Source organism: Rhincodon typus, chromosome 2, assembly GCF_021869965.1.
Source record: "Rhincodon typus isolate 14 chromosome 2, sRhiTyp1.1, whole genome shotgun sequence".
In the NCBI taxonomy this organism is placed as follows: domain Eukaryota; kingdom Metazoa; phylum Chordata; class Chondrichthyes; order Orectolobiformes; family Rhincodontidae; genus Rhincodon; species Rhincodon typus.
Genome location: NC_063333.1, coordinates 47,209,021 through 47,232,652, shown reverse-complemented (window position 1 = coordinate 47,232,652; position 23,632 = coordinate 47,209,021). Strand labels below are relative to the sequence as shown.

The 23,632-nt window shown below is 39.5% G+C and overlaps 1 protein-coding gene across 1 annotated transcript; it reads right to left on the bottom strand.

Moving 5' to 3' along the window:
• Positions 1-1,987: 1,987 nt before the first annotated feature.
• LOC109919746 (metalloreductase STEAP4-like) lies at positions 1,988-19,278 on the bottom strand. The gene is made up of 5 exons (XM_020519781.2): positions 19,146-19,278; positions 14,588-15,060; positions 13,890-14,417; positions 5,561-5,725; positions 1,988-3,678 (listed from the first exon to the last, which is right to left on the bottom strand). The coding sequence occupies exons 2-5, from the start codon at positions 15,056-15,058 to the stop codon at positions 3,430-3,432; spliced, it is 1,413 nt and encodes a 470-aa protein (XP_020375370.2). The 5' UTR covers positions 15,059-15,060; positions 19,146-19,278; the 3' UTR covers positions 1,988-3,429.
• Positions 19,279-23,632: the final 4,354 nt, after the last annotated feature.

Below are 23,632 nucleotides of genomic sequence, written 5' to 3'. Positions count from 1 at the left end.
AATTTGTGACAGTACAGCAACAGGAACATCAAAACTGTTTAAGCACCCACCAGGTAGCCATCTCGTAATGTTCCCTGTAGGCACCCCAGCCCCATGTTATTTTCATGATTAGGATTCGTTTTTAGTCACTACATTATAAAAGGCATTGCTCAAATTTGCAAAGATTAAAATTGTCCAAACTCTTGTTACTTGCAGACGTGACTGTTGCAATAGCCTTCCTGCTAACCACCATCTTTCAGTGTGTAAACCTGAGAGCTTACTCAAAATATATAGTCGCCTCTACAGTGTGCTAATTCTGTAATCCCTTCACCCCTACACTATGCAAATTGTATTCTGGCTCAACAACCTCTTGACTTAAAAAAAAACACATTGTTGTGTCCAAACCCCTCCATGACCACATCTCTCCCTATTTTTGTACTTTCCTACAGGAAAATTAAACCTGTTGGACAATTCCAATGGCTGATGATTCTTCAGTTCTGCTTTCTTCATCCTAATAACTGCCTCATTCAGTTACACCAATCTATCCCTGACTATGGACCATACCTGACAAGTGTAGCTTAAAACATTTGACCACCTCCTGGAAAATAATGCACAGATATCTTTGCACGCCATCCTCCGCCATCCCCCCTCCCTCACCCCAACGCTGACGAAGTGTCTGCAGCTTGGTCTTCAGTTCAAATGGGCTCAGTGATGGTGTGCAGTCACAGACACTTACTGCAGAGAGTTCACCTTCAATCACACAAGCACCACATTCTGTAACCATTATTCATCACCTGCCTGACCATTGTTATAGGATTTAATTAAATAATTGTTTTACTGATTAATCTTTAATTAACATCTCTAGTCCGACCAGTCTTTATGTTTTTATTATTTCAATAAATGTTGTATTTACTCTGACTGAAATTCCTTAGTTAGAATGAATAGGGTATACTTCCGGGATGAGACATTTTAGTTCTGAGGAAAGAATGGAGAAACTGGGACTTGGAGAGGAAAAGGTTAAGAGGAAATTTGGTACAAGTTTTCAAAGGCATGAGGCTCTGAATAGGATAGATAGGGAGAAACTGTTCCCATTTGTACATGGATTGATAACCAGAGAGCACAGTCTAAAATGTTTAGCAAAAGAAATAAAAATGAGGTAGTTCAGGTCTAGAATGCACTGTCAGGAAGTATGACAGAGGCAGGTTCAAGTGAGACATCTAAGAAGGCATTGGATAATTACTTAAATAGATGCAAAGTGCAGCATTATGGGGGAAAGGCAGGAGATTGGCACTAAGTTAAAATACTCAGTGAACCAGTGCAGATGCGGAGATTTGAATGGTCCATTTCTGCACTGTAACGATTCCGCGGTACTGCGTCACAGGAAATATTCTGCGGTCGATTGAATAAGTTGTTCTATTATTTGTAAACCTTTCTAATAGTAATAAAATCTTAAAATTATAATTATCCAAATTTTGAAAAATGATAAAATACTCAAATGCTAACTGACTGCGCTTTTTCCTATGAACTGACACTTGTATTATTCTCTAAATTTGATTGATTGGCTGTGTCACCATTGATTGAACTGGATTGCACTCTCAGGCACAGCTAATTGTCTCCAGGTACTTGTCTCTTCCATTCTTTTAGGTGCTGTTTGTCTGTCTCTGGCGGCTCCTTTCTCTCACTCTAAGATCAGGGCAAATGTTGTTGCCATGGTATCTAAGAAAACTAACTTGGCTCGATAGGGCAAACTAAGGGCAAGTACTGAGATTTTTCAAATTCTTATTGCAATGGAGGTCCATCATAAACTTGAAAGGTGAAGTAATCTCACGGATGGGAGGAACGTGATAAAAGATGTCTATTGTGAATGGCAGATTTTTGACAGATTTTACAGAAACAGAATTGTAAGAGTAATTGATAGAGATTGATTACAATGATAATCAACTACTTAATTAGCAATGTAGGATATGATTGTCAATATGATAGAAGTGAACTTATCCATAAATTTCAATGAGGTATGAGTAAGGAACTTTATTGTAAATATATAAAAAATTACAACTGTATAATAAAAAATATTCAATTAAGTATTACACCAAGTTGATTATGACTTTTGTTCATTTATGTTCCTGTATTGCACAGCTCAAAGGTGATATTCATTGGAGATTTGCAACTGCTTCCTATGACTCAGTGATGTAGCATTGAATTACAATGTTAGGTTTGTACAACAACAATGAAAGGTTCACTGCATAAGGATCAGGAAACAGATTGAGTAATTTTCATCTCATTTTTGTGTGATGACATTATAAATCAATACACCTTTTAACTTTTGGCACACAATGTTTATATGTATTTGACTGAATATAGTTTTAAAGACTGCATTGTACTAAATCTGAAATAAAAATCCGTCTCAATAACAATGTCACTGCAATACTACTGAAGCTCAACAAAAATGACATCCATTACCACAGTTCAATATGTAATCAATTTATTTATATGTTGAGTAGTGGATAGCTGACAGGTTGATCTCCCGCAACCCATCTGATCAGATTTCATGAAGGCCCAAGTTACTTTAAAGGTTACGATTTATTAGAACATTATCAGCGAGCTGCCTCTAACCTGCACTTACTGACAGAGGTAGGGTGCTTTGTGGAGTTAAGGAAATCCAGCAGTTTCACTGCAGACCCAATTTTCACCTTAACAAGAAATTCAGGCAAAGGAATTTGTGGTGAGAGTTGCTGGGTCTGGGGGTTGTTGTGGGAGTTCCAGCCGGAAGCATGGTATTTCCTCTGAGGTCAATGGGGGAGCCTTAAAACCTCTCACATTTAGGAATTTCAAAGTCATCTCCAGTTTTAGGTACTGCTAGTTTGATCAATGCATGTGCTGGTTTAATGGGTCTTGTGCATTGCAGATGCTGAGCATATCAACATTAAAATGGTATTGAGATCTAAAGCACATGCAAGAGAACAAATAATTTTCTGTTGTAATCACTTGGGAGATTATGTTAGTGTAGAACAGATGGTATTAGACTGGTCTCCAATCTCTCCTGATGCTCTTTAGCAGTGTTTTCAAATGCTGAACTGCTATTGTCACTCTTACATTGTCAGTAAAGGTTAAACTAACTATTTTGGAAACATTTCAGAGATAAGTAGATATGTCAACACAAGTATCATTTATTATGTTTTCTATAATTTCAGTTCAGTTGAAGTGAGATGATAATTATATAGGTGACTATTAGATCAATGGAAACATTAGTAACAGAATAGAGGGAATGTGAGGAGGGAGAGAGGGTATTGAGATTTAAAAGGATAACTTACTCTCTAGAGGTGGGTCAGGAATTAGAATATTTAAGAAACATGGATTTTTGCAGTGTTCAACATTTTTCCACTATTCTTATTTAGAGTAGGCTAAATATAAATTTTCAAGGCAGTATTATTCAGGTAGAATACTTTTTGGTCAAACTTTTAGGTTGCCTGAGTCATTTCTTCTCCTTTCCCAACCCTGTCGAATTCTTGTGACCATTCTGTCCACACATGGAGTTATGAGAATCAGCTTTAGAATCAGTACAATGCAGGGAATCACCATAGACAGCATGTACCCTGGTGGAAGACCCCATTTATACCGTGTAGATCTTAGAAACTTATTCCATCCAAGTACAGCAGCGTGAGCCGTGCACAGAAGCAGTGTGACGTGACCCAACTTTGACTGGAAGAAAATGAGATACATTTTAGGCAGAATTAATGAATCAAATTTCTGGCAGAATGCCACTTTGAGAACATTTAAATACTTGGTTTTCATTCAAAGTGAACACAAATAATCACAACAAATATTTAGCTGCAAAAGAAAATTGCATTGAACAAACGCTGCTACATAAATTGTAGCATCTTAATCCAGTCCAATATAAGTAAAACCTTAAGGATACTCAGAATAAATAAGCTCAACATTTCTGTTTTCCAGATTGTAAAGATTAGAATTTGACTTCTGGGGATTGATTTTATGTACTGGAGAGAAACATTGCCGTGCATGCAATTGGCTGGAGGGAAGCGTATTGTAACAAGGTATTAGTGAGACCCCACATGGTGTGTTGCACACAATTTTGGCCCCTTTACTTGAGAAAGGATGTGGATGTATTGCAGGCAGTTTAGAAGAAGTTCACTAGTGTGAAACCAGAGATAAGGGGCTTGTCAGATGAAGAGAGATTGAGCAATTTAAGCCTATGCTCTCCAGGGTTTAGAAGAATGGGAGGAGATTTCAATGAGGTAGAGAAGATGCTAAAGTGGATTGATAAAGTTGATATAGAAAGGATGTTTCTTAATGTGGGGCAATCAGAAATGAGAGGTCACAGTTTTAGGATAAGGGTTTTAGGTTTAAAATAGAGATGAGGAGAAATTACTTCTCTCAAAGCATTGTGACTCTGTGCAATTCATAAGCCCAGAGTGTGGTCGATGTCAGCACATTCAGTAAATTTAAGGAGGAGATAGACAGACAGATTTTTAATTTGTAATGGGCTGAAAGGCTATGGAGAGTGGGCAGGAAAGTAGAATTAGGCTGAGATGAGATTGGCCATGATTGTATCAAATGCTGGAGCAGATTTGAGGGGCTGAATTACCTACTCTTGTCATGAGTTATTATATTCTTATGTTCGTAAAGCTCAATTATCTTTAATGATCAGGCCTTATTGGAAAACCACTGGTTAATCTCCCAACAAAGAAGGTCAGGAAGTCAAGTAGTCAAGTCTGCTTGTTGTTAAAACCAGGTGATAGGTGATACCAACACTAAGGACAAGAGGACGTGGCCTTTATAAATTGATAGGCCTTTAGTATTGGTTGGAGTTCTCCTGGAATGGTTCCTGGGAAGATGAAGGAATGGTTAAATCGAAGGAGGTTTACAGTTCCTTTCAGAGGCCCAGAGATGACCCCTCCATAATCCAGTGCAGACAGGTGTTGTTAGTGTTGCTCAGACATCTCTTCTCCCTCTTTATCAACGTTTCTGTTATTGTTAATACTTCCCCTTTGACTTGCATTCTCACCGTGTTGAAATCACAGCTTTGACCCAAAGTCCTAAAAATAATTAATCTCTTTATATCTCAGCTTCATTTACTTGTACACTTTACAGAGTTTGATCTGGTGCCACTGGAATCTGTTATTTCTGATTTACCTTATCTTCTCTTTTATTTTTCCAACCGTGATGGTGCCTGGTATTCTGACAGCTGGCAGAGGACCATAGCAATACAAGCACAGCATTCTACTGCTCATCTCGTTCTCCCATTTAGTTAGATCACAGCAGACATTCATCTCAGCTCAATTTAATCCTCTGTGATTCATAGCCCTTGATATAATTATGTAACAAAATTTTCTCAGTCTTGGAAAATCATCAGTGAATCCAGTATCCATGCCATTTTACTCAACTTAAAAACACTTTTGAAGACTAAAGCTCCTTTACCTTCAATGGCTTATATACCTGTTCATAAGTCTGGCTAGCTTGACAGGTATATACTGCTTCTTAGTTAAGTTCCCATTAACCTGACTCCTTATTGGAGACAAAGCTACATTGCAATGAATGAAGTTCTATTATGACTGAGGATTACCTGAACAAATCTGAATTCTTGCCAGTTCATTGTATTGCTGACAGATGGGAGGGATGTTACTCCAAGTAAGCAGAAGACAAAAAAGCCTAAAATTCCAAATGCATAAAACAAATCACCACGCCATGCCCATTCCATCTTCAATTCTGAAGTTGTGTTCTTTTGCACCTGTGATAAAAACAGGGAATAAACTTCATGTTAAAACAAAATAATGAGAAAGGCATTTCCATTCCTGGCGTGGCGTGAGCAGTAGAAAGAATATTGTGAAAATACAGTGAGATTTTTAAAAAAAATTGATGTTGGGAAATATTTTTTAGCATTCCTCTCAAGCTGTGAATGATGACCTCACCATATCACCATTGAGTGGTGATGACCTTATTTCGATGCATTTGCATCATGTTAAAGCGTGAACTGGGCTTATTTATACACCGACTTCCAATTCCCCTTCCTTCCTTGAGAAAATAGATGGCACCAATTCCCGATATGTGAACAGAGCAGGCACCTGGAGGCCTGTCTTGGCCATCATGTAACTATTTTTTCACAACAATGTCCCTGCCTGTTCCACAGCCACTACTCTCCTCAACCCTTCATCTGCATGTATCTGCCAGCTTGCATTGCATACATCTCATGTACCTGCACAGGATACCACTTGGCTTGCTTTCTGAGGAAGTTCTGAGGAAGGGTCACCAGCCCCGAAAGGTTAACTCTGTTTTTTCCTTCGCAGATGCTGCCAGACCTGCTGGGCTTTTCCAGCAACTTTGTTTTTGTTCCTGATTTACAACATCCACAGTTCTTTCGGTTTTTATTCTCTCAATTTCACATTGTTTTTTAACATGTGCACCCAGTGACTTCAGCACTGACTTAGAGGCTGCCAGCCTCTGTGGCTCCAATTGCTTTCTTTGTGCACACAGTCTTCAGTGCTCAGTTACAGGCTTCTAGGGTCAGCGGCTGCATTCATTTTGGTGCAGAGGTAGAGGCGGGCGTCTTATTATGGTTGCGAGCACTGAACAATCAAGGGGATGGACATGTTGTTGTATGGCATCAGGCTCCGCCAATGTCACACCTGCAGCAAATACCAACCGTTTATGTGGCAAACATACTGCATGTGCTTCGAGCAGATGGGCATCCATTCAAGTTAAAGGAGATCAAATTTAGTGAGGTCAAGGTGGATTACGGTCAATTGGAGCGTATCATTTAAGTCAGTCAAGGGGCTCATCTGATTTCATTCCAGGGAGTTTGGGAAATTTCAGTGATCTGTGACCTGGAAAAGGAAGCAGGTCAAGCCTGAGGATGTGTTGCATTGTATTGGGTCACTGAGGGAATGGTAACAGTGATAGGGAGCAATTGGAAATAGCAGTTTGGGCCCTCGCAATGAAGAGAAGAAGAGTGAGACCACTGAAAGGTGGTGGGGGCAGGCTAGGGGTGGGGTGATTCTCTCTACGTGGGGAGAGTGTGGGGCAAACAATTTTCAAAGTTCTGGGCTTTCCACATTATAATCTGATGCTCTGGCTACAGTCATTAATGTTATAGTTCAAGGATCCTTGGCATTTGAGGTTTTCTGCCATCAAGGAGTTGGTTCCTTGTGAGAGATGAACAACACTTGGCCACTGCAACTTCCTTCATCCTGGGGATATCTCAAGAGAACTCTCAAATGACTGTGACATTAACCAGGTCTGACTGTGAAAATCACATCAGAGCAGCTTCCTAACAGCGCAAGTGAAAATATATTTACAAAAGTGAAAAGTTATTATCTACGTTGCTTCACTTGCTTCACCTATGAGCCCATATTACTTCTCCTTGTTGCTCTGCCATCTGTTACATCTGAATGCAGTTCTGCTGCTGGGCTGGAGGAAGCTTGCTCTGTTCACTTGGAAGATTTGGGCAGTTATGTCCTGCTGGCTTTGGGCCTAGCAGACACAGGCTTGCTAGGCGTTTCCTGCCAGGGGCAGGCTTGCCCTCTTTCACTTGAACAGTGCCAGTGTTATATTGTGTGGCAGCCCTCTGAGTGTGGGGTGGTAGAGAGAATATGGTGGCCCTTACCAAAGCAGAGCAAAAGAGATTGTTGACCTTGGTTCAGCACTGATAGACATCCCCATTCAGCCAGGACACCGTTCTGAACTGGGTTGTAATTTGCATCCTGGCTAGCTAGGTCTGATGATGTGGCTGTGTCAGTCTGCAGAAGGCAAGTACGACACCCCCCACACCCCACCCCCCACCGCCTCCCACTAGCCCATCCGCCAGCTCCTTGAGATCCCTGTCTGTGAAGACAGGAGCCAGCTTTTCTTTCCATTGTCCCATGTTGTCAGCAATTACCGTGAAGCACCATAACATAAGGGCCAGGCCCTGGCTTGTAACATTTGAAGAGGTGTGCAGCTGAGCTTTAAATATGGTGCTGTCTGTGTGAGCACTGGAAGGTTCCTACTAGTGGTGAGAACTTTCAGCTCTCTTCCCATGTGATTCCTTGAGAAAGGCACCCAAGAATTTGATTGCAGAAATAAGAAGATGAGGAAAGTGTGACTGCATGAGAAAAGTTGTTCCGAGCCATGACAGACTGGGTGCCATAATTGTCATGCGATGGACTGCTTAAACTGAAAATGGGCAAATTCTGCCCTAGGTGCTACCTATCTATTTATTAGGTTGAAGTTTGACAAAGCACTTGGTGAGAAATAACCCCAATTTGACCAGGCTAGGCTTTCAAACCATCTTCTTGGACTTTATTTCTCTGTTTATTTATATCAGCTATTTTCAAGGTCCTGACTCCACAGCAATCCAGCCCTTACCTATAATGTACAAAAACTGAAGTTATGAGGAAGGATCACCGGACCCGAAACATTAACTCTTTCTCTTCACAGATGCTGCCAGACCTACTGAGCTTTTCCAGCAACTTCTGTTTTTGTTCCTGATTTACAGCATCTGCAGTTCTTTTGGTTTTTATTTCGTATTTATCTATAATGTATTGCAATCTGAGGAATCTGACAACAGGGCGTAGGTCCATAAATAGCCAAGGGCAGTAAAGGAAACATTAAAGAATATTAGGAACTAGCAGAACGTGTCAAAAAGGCTGAAACATTCTAAGATTTTGTGGGTTCTTGAGAAAAAAATGTTCTGCTGTGTTCTTAGCAGCCTCGGATTAACAGCTGAACTTGTACCAAAAGCCAGAATCTTGAATTGTCTGGAGTACAGAGGGGAATTGAAAGGATGGGAAGAAACATTAACCAGGCAAAAATAACAATGCACAATGAACAAAGGCTTTAAAAATAATTACAGCCAGCAAGGTATTGGCATCCTGCTGATAGCCAGCATTAGCACATATGGGAAGTGAAATTGGTCTTGGACAGCAGCAGAAAGTGCAAACTGAAATCAGACTATGTGCATAGCATGTAGCCAGGTCATTTTCACTTACTTTGCCCCACTGACAAAATTGAACTTCGCCCCATGATGTCCTTGAGGTGAGGTACAACATGAGAAACAAAATGCAAATCTGAAGACTCTTGAAGTGAAAATGTTTCAAATATAGTGCTACAAGAGTTAAGAAAGCACATGCCAGTCAGTCATTCTTCTCATTAATATAAAATGTTCATTTTGGCACATGCTTGGAGGCAGTGACAAGTCAACGGCTCAAGATAAATCTCATACAGTTCACAAGATTGAAGTTATCTATTCATTAGGAAGACTGCACAGTTTGAAGGACTGAATGGCCTGCTTCTGCTCCTAATTCATATGTTCATATATTGATGTGATATGTTTGATTTATACCACTTTTAATTCATTTGTTTTTGAGTTTAAATGTTTAAATTTTGAACCAGTCGCATATGACTTATCTGTGGGCATGAAGAGGTTTAATGATTTGCTTATACATATTTCTGCAGCCATGGTGATGTCTTTTAAACTACAGTGTGAGTTATAATTGCCGGAGAGTATTGAATTCATGTTTATATTGGGAGAACTTTACAAGTGAACAAAGTAAGCAGTAATGCATTAGGCTCTAGTTTACAAAGCAATTTTTAAAAAAATTTGATTTGGGGAAATACTCGGAATTTGGAAAAAAGTTATTATTTTAGTTTTGATTTGAAAAGTTCTTCAAGGTTCTTTGTTGAAGCTGGATGTGTAAAGCAGTTGCTCTTAGAACCGGAGAAGGTTAGAATTGTTGAAAATAGGTTAACTTAGTGTAAGGAGTTCGTAAAAGCTCAACACCAGAATTGTTTGGTTGAAATTCTGAAGGGGTTATCTGAAGCTGAGAAAGTTTAATCTTAGTTGTATGAAAGACCAGAAAGACATTATCAGATTCTCAAGACCTGAAGTTGAAGCCACAGTTAAAGTAAGTTTACAGGGTTGAGAGAGAAGGGAATTCTATCTGGCGTGAGTACTGAAATGGGGTTCTTTGGGATTAATGGGATGATACTTTACAGTGCTTTTCAAAATATTAACATTTGTTTTTTGCTTATTGCATTTTATCTTCATTTCTTTTGTGTAATAAACTTCTGTTTTGTCATGAAAAAACTGCGACATTATGTTTCAGCGAGAGAATACCAAGTTAAAACAAAAAAAAATGACCAAACAAAATATGATCTATCAAGTCAAATTTCAGTCTGGGATCTAACTTGTCCAGTAATAGTATCAGTTGGCATCATTACAGAATGTTTTATAGGTAATGCAATTTAGGGAAGAAAATCTGTTGTCCTTACCTCATGTAGTCTACTTGTGACACATGCTGCTTTCAACAATGGTCTAGGAAGCCATTCAGTTTACGGAAAATTAGGGATAAGCAACAAATTCTGGTTCTGCCTGTGACACCTACTTTCCATTAAAATAATTAAAAGAAAAACAACTCTGTCCCATAGTCAGCTCATACCTGGCTTTCAAATTGACAGCTCCCACTCCCCAAAAAGGGACCTCATCATTATTCAGCATGTATCTCCAGAGCATGACATCTCACCTTCCTCACTGTCCTTGGTTCAATTTACCCATGTTCCACCCTCCAGACACCTCTTGCCTTACAGACAGCTAGTCAGTTATTCTGACTAGCTACAGCTAGGAAAAATCCTGAATGAAAATAAAACTTGTCTTGCCATTACATTTGATAGGTATCACACATCTACCATCCATTCCCAAATCGCAGTGATTTTTGGAGCCTTTATTTCTATTTGCTCTGCCACTTTAAAAAATATGTCTACATACAACCCAAGGTCTCTCTGTTACTGTACCATTTTAAAATTGTTCCACTCGGTTGCTGTTATCCGTCTTCTCCCTCCCAAGTGAATCTTTGCAGACTTCCCTGTGATAAATTTCATTCACCATGTGTCTGTCCATTTCACTAATCTGTTTTTGACCTCCTGAATTCTGTTAATGTCTTCCTCACTCATTACTAGATTTCTGAGTTTTATGCCATCTGCAGCATTTGAAATAATACCCTAAATTCCCAGGATATTTAGTTGCATCAAAAATAAGAACAGCCCCAATACCAACACATGAACGACATGACAATATAGCCCTTAATCTGGAAAATAATTGCTCGTTAATATTCACTGCTTCCTGTATTTCGCCAATTTTGTGCACTCTAAGCCATTGATATTTTATGCCATGAATTGCAATGTAGTCAACAAATCTATGATGTGGTGCTTTATCAAACACCTTTTGAACATCTTGTCATTGACACAATTTAATTTCTCTTACACCATCCTTCCATCTTATTCTGGCTCTTCACTCGATTGAAAGCTGTTCATTTCTAACACCTGAGATAACAAGGGAAGAAGGGTCGAGGCCCGAAACGTCAGCTTTCCTGCTCCTCTGATGCTGCTTGGCCTGCTGTGTTCATCCAGCTCTACACCTTGTTATCTCAGATTCTCCAGCACCTGCAGTTCCTACTATCTATGAAACATTTCTAACACCTTCCGGTTCTGAATCGGGCCATTAACCTGTGACATTTGGGAAAAATATTAGCTCACAAAAAAATACATTGTACAGAGTCACATTCAGGCCAATTGCTGCGCGTATGCTGAATGCTTCAATATTTTTCTGATTTTCTTTGCACCTATAGAATGCTGAATTCAGTATTTCGCACGCAAGGAGCCCTAGGTTATAAGTGCATCATAGTCACATATCATTTTCACATGCATGTTCTTCTACACTGCTCAACAGAACTAACTGAATTTCACCTTTCAGACAACACCTTCAAAATCAATGTTCACTATCATCTAAAAGGACAAGAGTAGGGGGTACTTGGAATAATATCACTTGCAAATTCCCCTCCAAGCAGCTCACCACTTTGACTTGGAAACATACCGCTAATTCTTCATTGTTCAAAATCCTGGAATTCACTCTCCTGCAGCACTGTAGAAGCATCTGCACCAAATAGACTCCAGCAGCTCAACAAGACAACTCACCAGCTCCTTCTCAAGAACAACAAGAAGGGCAATAAATGTTGGCCAAGCCAGCGATGCCCACATTCCTGAATGAATTAATTAAAAATGTACAAATTGGCTTGATGATGGAAGAGGATCGAGTCATTAGTTTCCAGTTTCTATGGATATTTGAAACAATGTGGGGAGGTGAAGGGCATAGTCATAGTGATCCAGGCTAATATTCTCATTGATTGTGGCGAATGGTGAAATTTGAATCCAGTAATAATCTGGAATGTGAAAATATACCAAGCATAAAGGTGACCATGAAACCACTACAGATTGTTGTAACTATTCGTCTGGGTCACTAATCTCCTTTACAGGAGGAGATCTTCCTTCCTTATCTTGTCTCATCTCCGTGTGACTCCAGATCTGCAGCAATATGGTGAATCTCATCTTGCCTCTGAGCTATTAGGGATAGTCAAACGTCAACTTCCCATGAGCAAATATATAAAACAAAATGAAAAACCAAAAGGATTGAGGATACTGGAAATCTGAAACAAAACCAGAAATTGCTGGAAAATCTTGGCAGGTCTGGCAGCATCTGTGGAGAGATATCAGAGTGAATGCTTCAAGGCTAGTGATCCTTCTTCAGAACCTCATCTTCAGCATATATACCAACCGTTTCCCAGTTACAATCAGTACCAAAGAAGTGTTGCTAGACTCAAAGTGATTTCTCTTCACAGATGTTGCCAGACCTGCTGAGGCTTTCCAATGATTTCCATTCTTGTATAAAACAAAACGGCCAGTGACATTTGTAACATGGAGGCAAAGTACTGAAGGCTTTGGCAATGCAGGTCTTTGTAAGGTAGTTGGGGAGAGAAAGAACAGGTAGAGGAGGAGCATTTTATTTCCTGAAAGCACAACTCAAAGTTGCAGTGATTTTTCTCTGCATGCAGTCTTTTGTTCAATGTTTCTATCTCCTTTCCCTCCTGATCACAGTTCTCTTTGCAGATGTATTGATTTCTCATTTTAGGTGCTTGCCTGAATTAAACAATGGCATATGAAGTACAGTTCTGCAATAATCTTCAGAATCATTGGAGCTTGCTGCCTTTTGCAATATACTTCAATATAGAAAAGGCTAGTGCTTCATTAAGCTGAAAAGAATGGCAATTATTAAAAACGGGAGATTGCAATGGGAAGGAACTTCAAAAGGGCTGCATATTGAGCAGTATTCTGCCAAGTGGTGCCTCATTAATTTCAGGAATGAAAATGATATGAAGACAGGGCTTTGGAACTATTCTGAAATTCATTGAATTGGCTCACATAGAAGAATAAAAATTTGCAAAGTACAATTAGATTGCTTGTATGACCACATTCCAGATTCTCAAAAAAACCTATTAGAATATTTATTTGAGAAAATTAGCTAAAATAATCACTCAGCTACCAGTACAATAAAGGTCACTCATCCTGCGACAAGATATAGTTACATGTTCTTCATTACTCTTTGGTTTAGGAAATGTACAGGATGATGCAACATTTGGGTTGGAGAAACTGGATGAAAGAAACATGAATTGATTAAATTTGTTTATCAGAGCTATTGCTTAACCTTTATAGATGCTACTGTTGATGGAGTGATCATGAATTGATGCAAATACAGCCAGACAATGCAAATGCTATAATAAGTCATATTTCTTGACTTTAAGTTTAGATCAAAATTATTGCTCCTGGGAATTTCCTTTGACAGAATTATTGAGCTGAGGGATCTCCAGGGGATTTTTTGTTCTGTTTTTTTTCCCTTATTTTCTCTCTGCCCCTGTATGGAGTTATAGACCTTGACCTGGTATGTCCACCCAAAACAGTAGGGTGACATGGAACCCACACCAAATTCTGCTACATTGCAGTGCTACATTTCAAATTTAATATGCTGCATTAACACTGATAGAAATAACACTAAAACAGAAATACAATAATAGCATAGGAACAAGTCTCACCTGGTATGCAACATAATTAACCTGGCTCCAATAAGATGCATATCTGAGTGGCTTGACCAGTGAGTAGAAAACATGAAGGAAGCCGTAGGCAAACGATACAAGCCCAAGCTGCTTTCGACACAACATCCACCTGTCCAGCCAGTCAGGGAATCGCTTGTATTTTGTCCCTCTGTAGAGTTGAAGGAATGCAGCAATGACACCCGGCAGATAAACCAAACCAAGCAGAATGAGAGAGACAATTGGAAAAACATGATTTGGTATGGAAATCATTATCAGATAGGTCTGATCAGTGTTCTTAACTACATAAGAATAGATCACTTTAAGCACCACGTAGTACAAGAAGAAGAATACTGTGAGACCAGCCGTTATATAAAGGGGTAGTCTCCACATTGGAAAGAGCTGAAGAGGGTAGTCCTCCAGTTCTTCAGCTGCTAGAAGGGATCCCTGGTCTAGAGGAGTGAGGCCAATGCTCCTGGCAACATCCATCACCAATTGCTTAGATCGATTGTCATTCCCACAAACAAAAACCTGAAACACAGCATGACGACTTTTATTACCCGTGAAAATATTGTTGCCAAAATTCAATATGTTTAGCACAATTCAATTTATATTGCTTTTGAAATATAATTAGCTGGACAGTGTTGACAATAGTCATCACCACATCCTTTGCAAAAGAAGTAGACAGGACATGATCTTACCTGACTGCTGGCATCCAAACTCCCCGACTGCAGAGCCCAGGCTGAAACTGTGTTGAATCCCTTCACCACATCGGCTTTGGGAACCAACTGGGACAGATACTGTGCATTGGATTCAGGATATTCATTCATTTTGAGGTTGTTGCTCACATCCACCAGCACCTTTCCATCTAGCTGGTCAGACAGGGCTGAAATAAATTCATAGTTTTCCCTGTGAACTGCCAAGAAAATGATCTTGGATGTATTCAGGGCCTCCGCATGGCTAAACACTTGTGCTCCACTTGGCAGCAGGGTAGTGTTCTTTGGGTCTCGGCTACCGTATACCACTGGGTAGCCTGACTTGAGCAGTCTCATGCCCAAGGATCTTCCAAAATCCCCAGTGCCAAAAATGCAAATCGTCTCCCGCTTATTGTCCAACCTTTTTCTGGTGCTAGTCTGATGAAGAGGGATCAAGCTTGTTGAATTGATATCCATTTCTGAAAAAACAAATGCGGTACAAATATTACAATGTTCTTTCTAATCAGGCAGCTCCTACAAATCAGAACATACCTAAGCTGTAGTCATGTAATTTTTCTATTTTTCCAATTTTTTTTTCTTAATAATGGATCCTAACTTTCAAATCTTAAAAGGTTTTTCAACTAGGTTTTCAATAAATTTTTTAAAGTCTTTTTGCTTTAGTTGTAAGCAGCCACATTCTTTTTCTTTTGGACTGTGAACTGGAAAATGGAAGTTGGCATGCTAAATATCCACAAGAGCCAGGAGAGTTGAGAGGATTGGCTTACGAGGAGAGATTGAGTAGATTGGGACTATAGTCTGTGGGATTCAGAAGAATTGGGAGGGCGGGTGGGGGGGGGGATCTTATAGAACCATATAAAATGTGAAGGGAATAGAGGTTGTTTCCATTGGCAGGTGGAACTAGAACAAGGGGGCATAACCTCAAAATAAGTGAGAGCAGATTTAGGACTGAGTTGCGGAGGAACTTCCTCACCCAAAGGGCAGTCAATCTGTAGAATTCCCTGGCTAGTGAAGCAGCTGAGGCTACTTTGTTGAATGTTTTTAAGGCAAAGATTGATAGATTTTTGAATATTAAAAGAATTAAGGGTTATGGTCGGGGTGGGGGGTACGGGGTGGTGGTTAAATGGAGCTGAGTCCACAAAAAGATCAACCATGATCTAATTAAATGGCGGAGCAGGCTCGATGGACCAGATGGCCTGCTCCTGTTCCTATTTTGTATGTTCTTATGTTAAGTGCCATTGTCTTGGGTGCACTTTAGCTACACAAGATTATCTTACTTTTTGGAGCAGTTAGATGGATATTTTATGAGCAGAATGGCACCAGGCGTCTATGAGTTAAGAAAAATAACAACAACAGACTTCGGATTGGTTCAGCTGCAATTTGTTACAGAACTTTATCCTGCAAATAAGAAGCACCTCTCACCTTTTCATTGTGCGTGAAAAGGCACAAAAATCTAGATACTCTAGAGGAATAAATCTAATACAAGAAAAAGACTTAGATCCACCTGATCAACTATTGAATTGTAGCTATGCAGACAATATGGTGTCATCATTGCTAAAATCGAGAAAAGATATGGAGGCCTTCTGTTTTGTTCTCATCAGAGGTTCACACAAGTAGCAGACTTGAACAGAGGTACACTATTTTTACGTAGCATGAGCAAATGGTGCTGATTGGTTGGTTCATCATTGGCTTAGAGGTGGAGCAATAACAGTTACCAGTCAATCTTAATTCACAGACCAAGCAGGTAGGTTCTGAATATTACCAAGGTGATCCAGCAGAAATTAGCTGTCTCCATAAAAAAGTTTAATGTACATACAAAATCCTTTTGTGTGCGTAAAACCAGGTCCTGTGGATTTACATGTGTAGATTTCAGCATGCACAAATGCTTCACACTGCGAGACTAACTGATGATCTTAAAATGGATTCCAGTGTAACTCCTAGGATAGTACAGATTATTTAATAAATAATTTCCAACAGCTCAATCACTTGACTACGTATGTTGTATATATGCTAGGATTTGTCCTCGTGGTTCACAATATTCTCACATGAATAGGTTACCCAGGACACACAAAAGCAATGTTGCCTTATGCCCAATTCAATACATGACTAGCTCTGAATTAGCTAAATAGTTGTGTGAGCTGTTTAATGTCTGTACTACCAGGCAACTTTTGCTAAGCGCAAAAGAACTATGAGAAAAAACACACTCCACTTTGCAGTCTAGACTTCTCTCTGTCTAAATTTTTCCATCAAGTTTAAGTCAAACTGTCTGTTTCTTTTATCTGTCTTATTTGTGAACGAATATGCGTACATTTAGTGTTTTAAATGTGTATGGCTAAAGTCGCACAGCAGTAAATTTGTAATCCAATTTTTAATCCATTTGTTTTGATTTGATTTATTATTGTCACGTGTACCTCGGAAAAAGTTTTGTTTTGCGTGCAGTACAGGCAGATCATACCATACAAAGTGCATTAAGGTAATAGAATAGAGTGAAGAATACAATGTTACAGCTGGAGAGAAGGTGGACAAAGAGCGAGATCAACATTTAAATTTGAGAGCCCATTCAGAAGTCCATTTGTCACCCAACTGAAGGGTAGTGGACAGAATAGCGAGGCTGGAGCATCAACAGGAAGGAACTGTCCAATTTGAAGTGTCACTGGGAGAGGTGAGCACTACTGAAGGCGAATGAGAACTAGAGAGCAGCTTAGAATAAAGGAGCTCAGAAAAGTTTCCAGAACTGGTTAAAAGAAACCCCAGAATTTTGAGGGGTTTCATATCCCCTGCATGAGAATAGCTGAGGCTAGGAATAGATGTTGTTGAGCCTAAAAGCAAGCTTATTTCATTCATTCACAGATAATCTTACGTCCACCCACCAACAGCTGACTCTGAAGCATTGTTGGATCCTGCCATCATGGTTGGCAGGCAGCAGGGTTGGAAGGGTGGTGTGTTGGAGTAATTCTATGTGACGCTGAGGAAACGTCTGAAAAAGGCTCTTGACTGAGGCCTTTGTTACGTTGATTGACTGCCTCTGCCAAGTGAGTTGTTGCTTCTGCTGATGGACTGCCTTGGCTATCTAACATGAGGGCAGTACCACACGGTGAGCCACTCAAGTGGGATTTACCATTACTCTCTCGATGCCCTTCTCTAAGTTTGTATCCCAGAGGCTGGGAGGATTTTTTTGAATTGTAACACCAATCACAGCGCTACTAGCATCACTCTACAATGTAAAATGAAAGAAATTATCGCCTACACTTAGTATAGTGTATTCTTAAACATTGATGAATCCCAAGTCTTATCTCAGTCTGAGCTTACTAATTAGGGAGCATTATGAGTTTGGATGTTATATACCTGGTTCAGATGCAGTAATGCAAGGTTGCTAACTGGTAGAAAAGTATCTGAAAAAATTTTCAAGAGTTTGCGATTTTAGTGTGCCTTTATTTCCTAATGTCATGAAAACAAACAATCTGACAGGTTTTATCTGTGTAATTTCCCGTGTAATTTTATTGCCTCTATCTTCTTCACCCAAAAATGTTGACAATGGCAGGATCCCAACATCCAGCACTGTGAAGTCGTGTACATAGGGTTGACAGAGGCGATCAAGGCTGTGGTGGTGGCCGTACGTATATCGTCCTACTGCCTCAGCCATTCTGGAAAATAGGCATCTGTGCACATGAAATCCTGCTTCTGAAAACAGAAACTGATTTTATGAACTGCCTTAAGCTATTCTGTCAAATTTGCTAGCAAGTAGCTATCAATTGTTACATCTTCCTTTCCAACCAGTGGATCACAAAATTGACAAACATTGACACTTGCTCCTTCCTGTAATTTTTTTGGAAACTGTCTACCCCAAAGCCTTGGAAGTATCCTGCCCACCTCTCAGCAGTGGCATGTAGACCTCTCTGAGCCATAGTTTTAAATCAGAAGAACAAGCTGGTGAAATGTTAGCACTATACTAAGTGTAGGCGATAATTTCTTTCATTTTAAGAAAAGGTTCTTAATATGCATAACTGGTTCCATAATTTTTTTAAAGTACTGTCCTGTGAAGGAGACAAAAGCAAAAAGGGGATGCAACCAAAAGGTAGAACTGCAATTCCAATTCAGAACATTAAGTGCTCTTCCCCATTGGCTACTTGAAGATGGTGAAGTTATCTGCATAACATAGTCAAAATGTACAAAAATCTGAAACAGAAGCAGACAATGTAGAACCAGATAGGAGATTATGAGAGACAGAATGAGTCAAAATGTCACAAAATACCAGATGTGTTAGCCCATTGTCACATTAATGTTATCGGTTGTACTGAAGTTTTCACTTTAGTTATGTTGTAAAAGACATGAGTCCTAATAATGACATATAATGTGGAGAAAACAGAGGGTTTTAATTTGTCCATGTTATGAAATTATTTATGAATCGGACAAATACCTTTTAACTGCAATTTCAGTCAGGGAAGTCAAAAAAATTCATAAAAGTTTAAGAAAGTAATCTCTTGGAATGTACAATTGACTATATAGTAAGTTCTGAGAAAACAGAAATATATTAAAATATTCTTACCTTCGTTATTTTGGTTGGACTGACTAGAAAATGAGGACGGTTAAAGAGTAAACAAAGTTTTCGCTTGGGATGCTGTGTAGATACAGCCTGCTGGTGTTTATGTTTCAAACTGACCCTCATATTTAAAGAGTGTGATCCAGCTTTTGCTGTCAGTGGGCCTTTTGCTCCACCTCTTTGCATTTCTGCCAGCACTTGAATCCTGCAGCAAACTCTGACAGCATTTAATTCCCAATAAGTACGTATGACCACAGGAAAGGATTAAACCTTCAGGCCAAAAGTTTCCACAGGATTGTGCAAAATGAGCCTAAATGACTCCTCTGTAAAATCAGGGCTGTTCTTAGACTATGCTTTTGCACGATAGTAATGACAAGTATTTATCAGTTTTGCTTAGTGTTAATATTTTTGCTAATGTTTACATCACTGAATTTCAACAGAGACATGAATAAATATTTTATTTTTTGCCAGTTTTATTAATGTCCAATTAATTTAATCTAATTAAAATTACAAGGGAAATTACACTGATGAAAACTGTCAGATTGTTTCTTTTCATGACATTAGGAGATAAAGGCACACTTAAATAATAACTAATTTCATAAACTCACCAGTTCATGAGACTGCTGAAGTACATAACAACATACGAAATAAGAGCAGAAGTAGGCTTTTCAGCACCTCGAGCCTACTCCACCATTCAATAAAGTGATCTGTTTGTGTTTCAAATTCTGCATCCCCATCTATCCTCAATAACCTTTGATTCCCCCGCCTAACAGGAATCTATGTATCGCTGCCTTAAAAATATTCAGTGAGCCTGCTTCTACTATCTGCTAAGGCAAAGAGTTCCAAAGACATGCAGCTCTCACAGAGAAAGAAAATTCTCCTCATCTCAATTCTAAAAGGGCGACACCTAATTTTAATAGACTCTGCCTGTTTCTGGGCTCACTGATGTTGTACACTTCAAACACGTCACCTTTGTCCTCTAAACTCCAGGAAAAACAAGTCCAGCCTATCCTACCCATCTTCATAAGATACCCCCTTATAGGGCAGCATAGTGGCTCAGTGGTTAGCATTGCTACCTCACCAGGGACCTGGGTTTGATTCCACCCTCAGGTGAATGTCTCTGTATAGTCTGCACATTCTCCCCAAGTCTGCATGGGCTTCCAGTTTCCTCCCACAGACCAAAGATGTGCAGATTAGGTGGATTGGCCATGTTTAGTTATCTACAGTGTCCATAGATGTACATGCCAGGTGAATTAGCCACAGTAAATATGGGGTTATGGGGATGGATGGAGGGGAGGGGAGTAGGTCTGGGTGAGATGCTCTTCGGAGGGTTGGTGCGGACTCAATGGGCCAAATGGCTTCTTTCCATATTGTTGGGATTCCATTATATGACAACCCACTCATTCTAGGTGTTCATCCAGTAAGCCATTAAATGGTAAACTTGTGAAGCTAGTTTTTAATGCTTAGATAACAAGGTGTAGAGCTGGATGAACACAGCAGGCCAAGCAGCATCAGAGGAGCAGGAAGGCTGACATTTCGGGCCTAGACCCTTCTTCAGAAATGCTTAGACTTCTTTTTCCTTGACTCTGTTGCCTGCACATAATGGCTAGCTGCCAGATCATCAATCCTCATTCCTGAAGTTTGTTGACTATTCAAATCCTTCCCCCCTTACCCTGTCTCTTATTAACTTGGCTCTTTCCAAGTGTTTCAATTTCTTACATCCTATAATATCACTGCTTCTCAGTTACATCCATGGTACGGATGTTCGCTGATTAATTTCTGATCTGGTCTCATTTGCTTATTCTTAGCCAGAGTTCGATGTCCCATATCTAGAGATAACATGAACATTCCACCTTAAATCCACCAATTAAAAATAAATTATAGTATATTTCATTTCTTTGCTGTGGGATCATTTCTGTTTGAAAAATGATTGTCTTGTTTCTACAGAATAATGGCTATGTTAAGAACTAGTTCAATAGACTATATGTGAAATACTTCCTTTCTCTGGTTTTGTTTAAGCCCTTCTATGTTCATTTCCTTACTAATAACGATTCATTTCTTCAGAGCAAATAAGCATTATTTGTTATTTTTCCTCAGCAGAAAGGATTCAATTGTTCTTGTGGATGGTTTAGTCATTGGGCTATTTTTAGGCATTACCAGTATTAAGCAAGTCTCAATGAGGAAATAGTCAATACGTCCTTTTTTGTAGCATGGAGAATTTATAGCTAAAAAGGCAAACACATTACAAATATTTGTGCTGGTGCGAGATGAATTTTTATCACATGCAAATAGTGCAAAATATTTAATAGGTTTTAAAAGCCTGCAGAGCTAAATGTAGTTTAGAATCTTATAGGGGCCTGAGCAACATAGGCTATGGCAAGATTTGTGGCAAAATCACATGAGAATTCAAGCGAGGCTTAGGTCGAGGTTGGGAGGCCTCTACCTGGCTGAGTAAACTAGTGGTGGAGATGGGTTGAAATACTTAAGAGGCCATTAAATGGACTTAAACTTTCTTTACTGAAACTCAGGTCATTAATACATATTCAAAAGAATGGTAGTCCCAGTAACAATCATTTTGGAATTCACTCTATGATGTTATCTAGTCCAAAAGGCAAACATTTACCACTACTCACTGTTTAATGTTCCTGAGTTAATTTTGTATTTACCCTCCCACTGGTCTTTTGTTTCCATGGACACTAATTTAATAAACAATTCTACTATGAGGCCATTTGTCAAATACCCTTAGAAGCTACATATATACAACGTGGACTACTTTACCTTTACCAACCCTCTTTGTTACTTCATTAAATCAGTGTGGAGTCAAAATCAGAGATGGTTGTGTGGTCCAGGCCAACATAATGGATTCTGTGAGAATCATGATCAGACAATTGTGGCATTTTAAAAAATAAAGTGAGCAAACTGGCTTCCTCTCATACATTGTCCATGTTCAGATGACTCTCTTTCAATAAGAAGGATATATTTTTCTATTCTTTCATGGTGTAGTGTGTGTAGTGGGGAGGATGCCATTCACTCAGTTAACTAGACTAGATTTGCTTCCGATTTTGGTTAAAGTTGACTTGGGACCTAATTCCTTCACCTACTCCAGGGAGTGGAAAGCAATGACAAACTACCACTAACAAATTCTGTTAAGAGAAATGGCTCAGGATATCACATGAGCAGACAATGAGGTAGGAGCCTGCCTGGAAGCAGAGCATACAAGAAATGGAATTCTGTCATGGAACCTGGGAATGTTTCCCATTCCCAAGCGCTGTTAAGGTGATGGTGAGTAGCCTCCCTGAGCAAAATTTACATGACTGATTCAGTTTAAGTTTAGAAATGCCCAGAATATTGCAAGTCGGGATTCAGCAATTTTAGAGCCTTTGACTGTCAGAGGCATTTGGTTAGATTCTCTCTTGTTGGAGGTTGTTATTATCTGGTGTGAAAGTTACTTGCCACTTAATGGTTCAAGCCTAAATGTTGTCCAGGTCTTACTTAACGTGGCCACAGGTTGCTTCAGTATCTAAGAAATTGTGAATAGTACTGAGCACTGAGCTATCATCAGTAAACATCTCCACTTTTGACCTAGGATGGCTGGAAAGGTCATTGAAAAAAAAACTGAAGGTGGTTTGGCCCAGAACACTCCCTTGAGGACTTTTAACGAAAAGTTAGAAATGGGTTGGGGGGTGGGGGGGGTGCATTTTGGTCACTAGGGAACAAGCAATTCAGGATTTGGTGATATGTAATGAGGCAGACTTGATTAGGGAGCTTAAGGTGAAGGAACCCCGAGGGACAGTGACCATAATATGATAGAATTCACCCTGAAATTTGAGAGGGAGAAGCTGAAATCACATGTAACTGTATTACACTTGTGTAAGGGTAACTATAAAGACATGAGGGTGCTAGCCAGAATTGATTAGAAGGCAGAGGGACAGCAATAGCAGGACTTTCTGTGGGTAATTCAGGGGGCACAGCAGAAATTCATTCCAAAGAAGAAAGAACATATGAAGGGGAGAATGAGGCAGCCATGGCTAACAAGAGAAGGCCAAGGACAGCACACAAACAAAAAGCAAAGCATACAAATGGGGTGAATATTAGTGAGAACCCAAAGGATTGGGAAGCCTTTAAAAACAAGCAGATGACAACCAAAAAAGCAACAAGGAAGGAAAAGATGAAATATGAGGGTAAACTAGCTAATGATATAAAAGAATGTTGCAAGAGTTGTTTTTAGATATATAAAAGGTAAGAGAAAGGCAAGAGTGAACATTGGACCACTGAAAAATGAGGCTGGAGAAATAGTAATGGCAAACAAAGAAATAGCGGAGGAACTGAACAGGTACTTTGTATCAGTTTTCACAGTGAAAGACATTATTAGTGTATCAGAACTTCCAGAGTCGGTAGGCAGAGCTGTGTATAATAGCCATCACTAAGAAGAAGGTGCTGGGGAAGCTGAAAGGCTAAAGGTGGATAAATAACCAGATGGACTGTACTCCAGG

Excerpts from the sequence above, each read along its gene's own strand:
- LOC109919746 (XM_020519781.2), bottom strand. The coding sequence starts at position 15,058 with ATGGATATCAATTCAACAAGCTTGATCCCTCTTCATCAGACTAGCACC. Across the intron at positions 5,726-13,889 it reads TTAATTATGTTGCATACCAG|GTGCAAAAGAACACAACTTC; the intron begins GTGAGACTTGTT and ends TTTTTATCACAG. Across the intron at positions 3,679-5,560 it reads AAGAATTCAGATTTGTTCAG|TCAAAGTTGGGTCACGTCAC; the intron begins GTAATCCTCAGT and ends ATTTTCTTCCAG.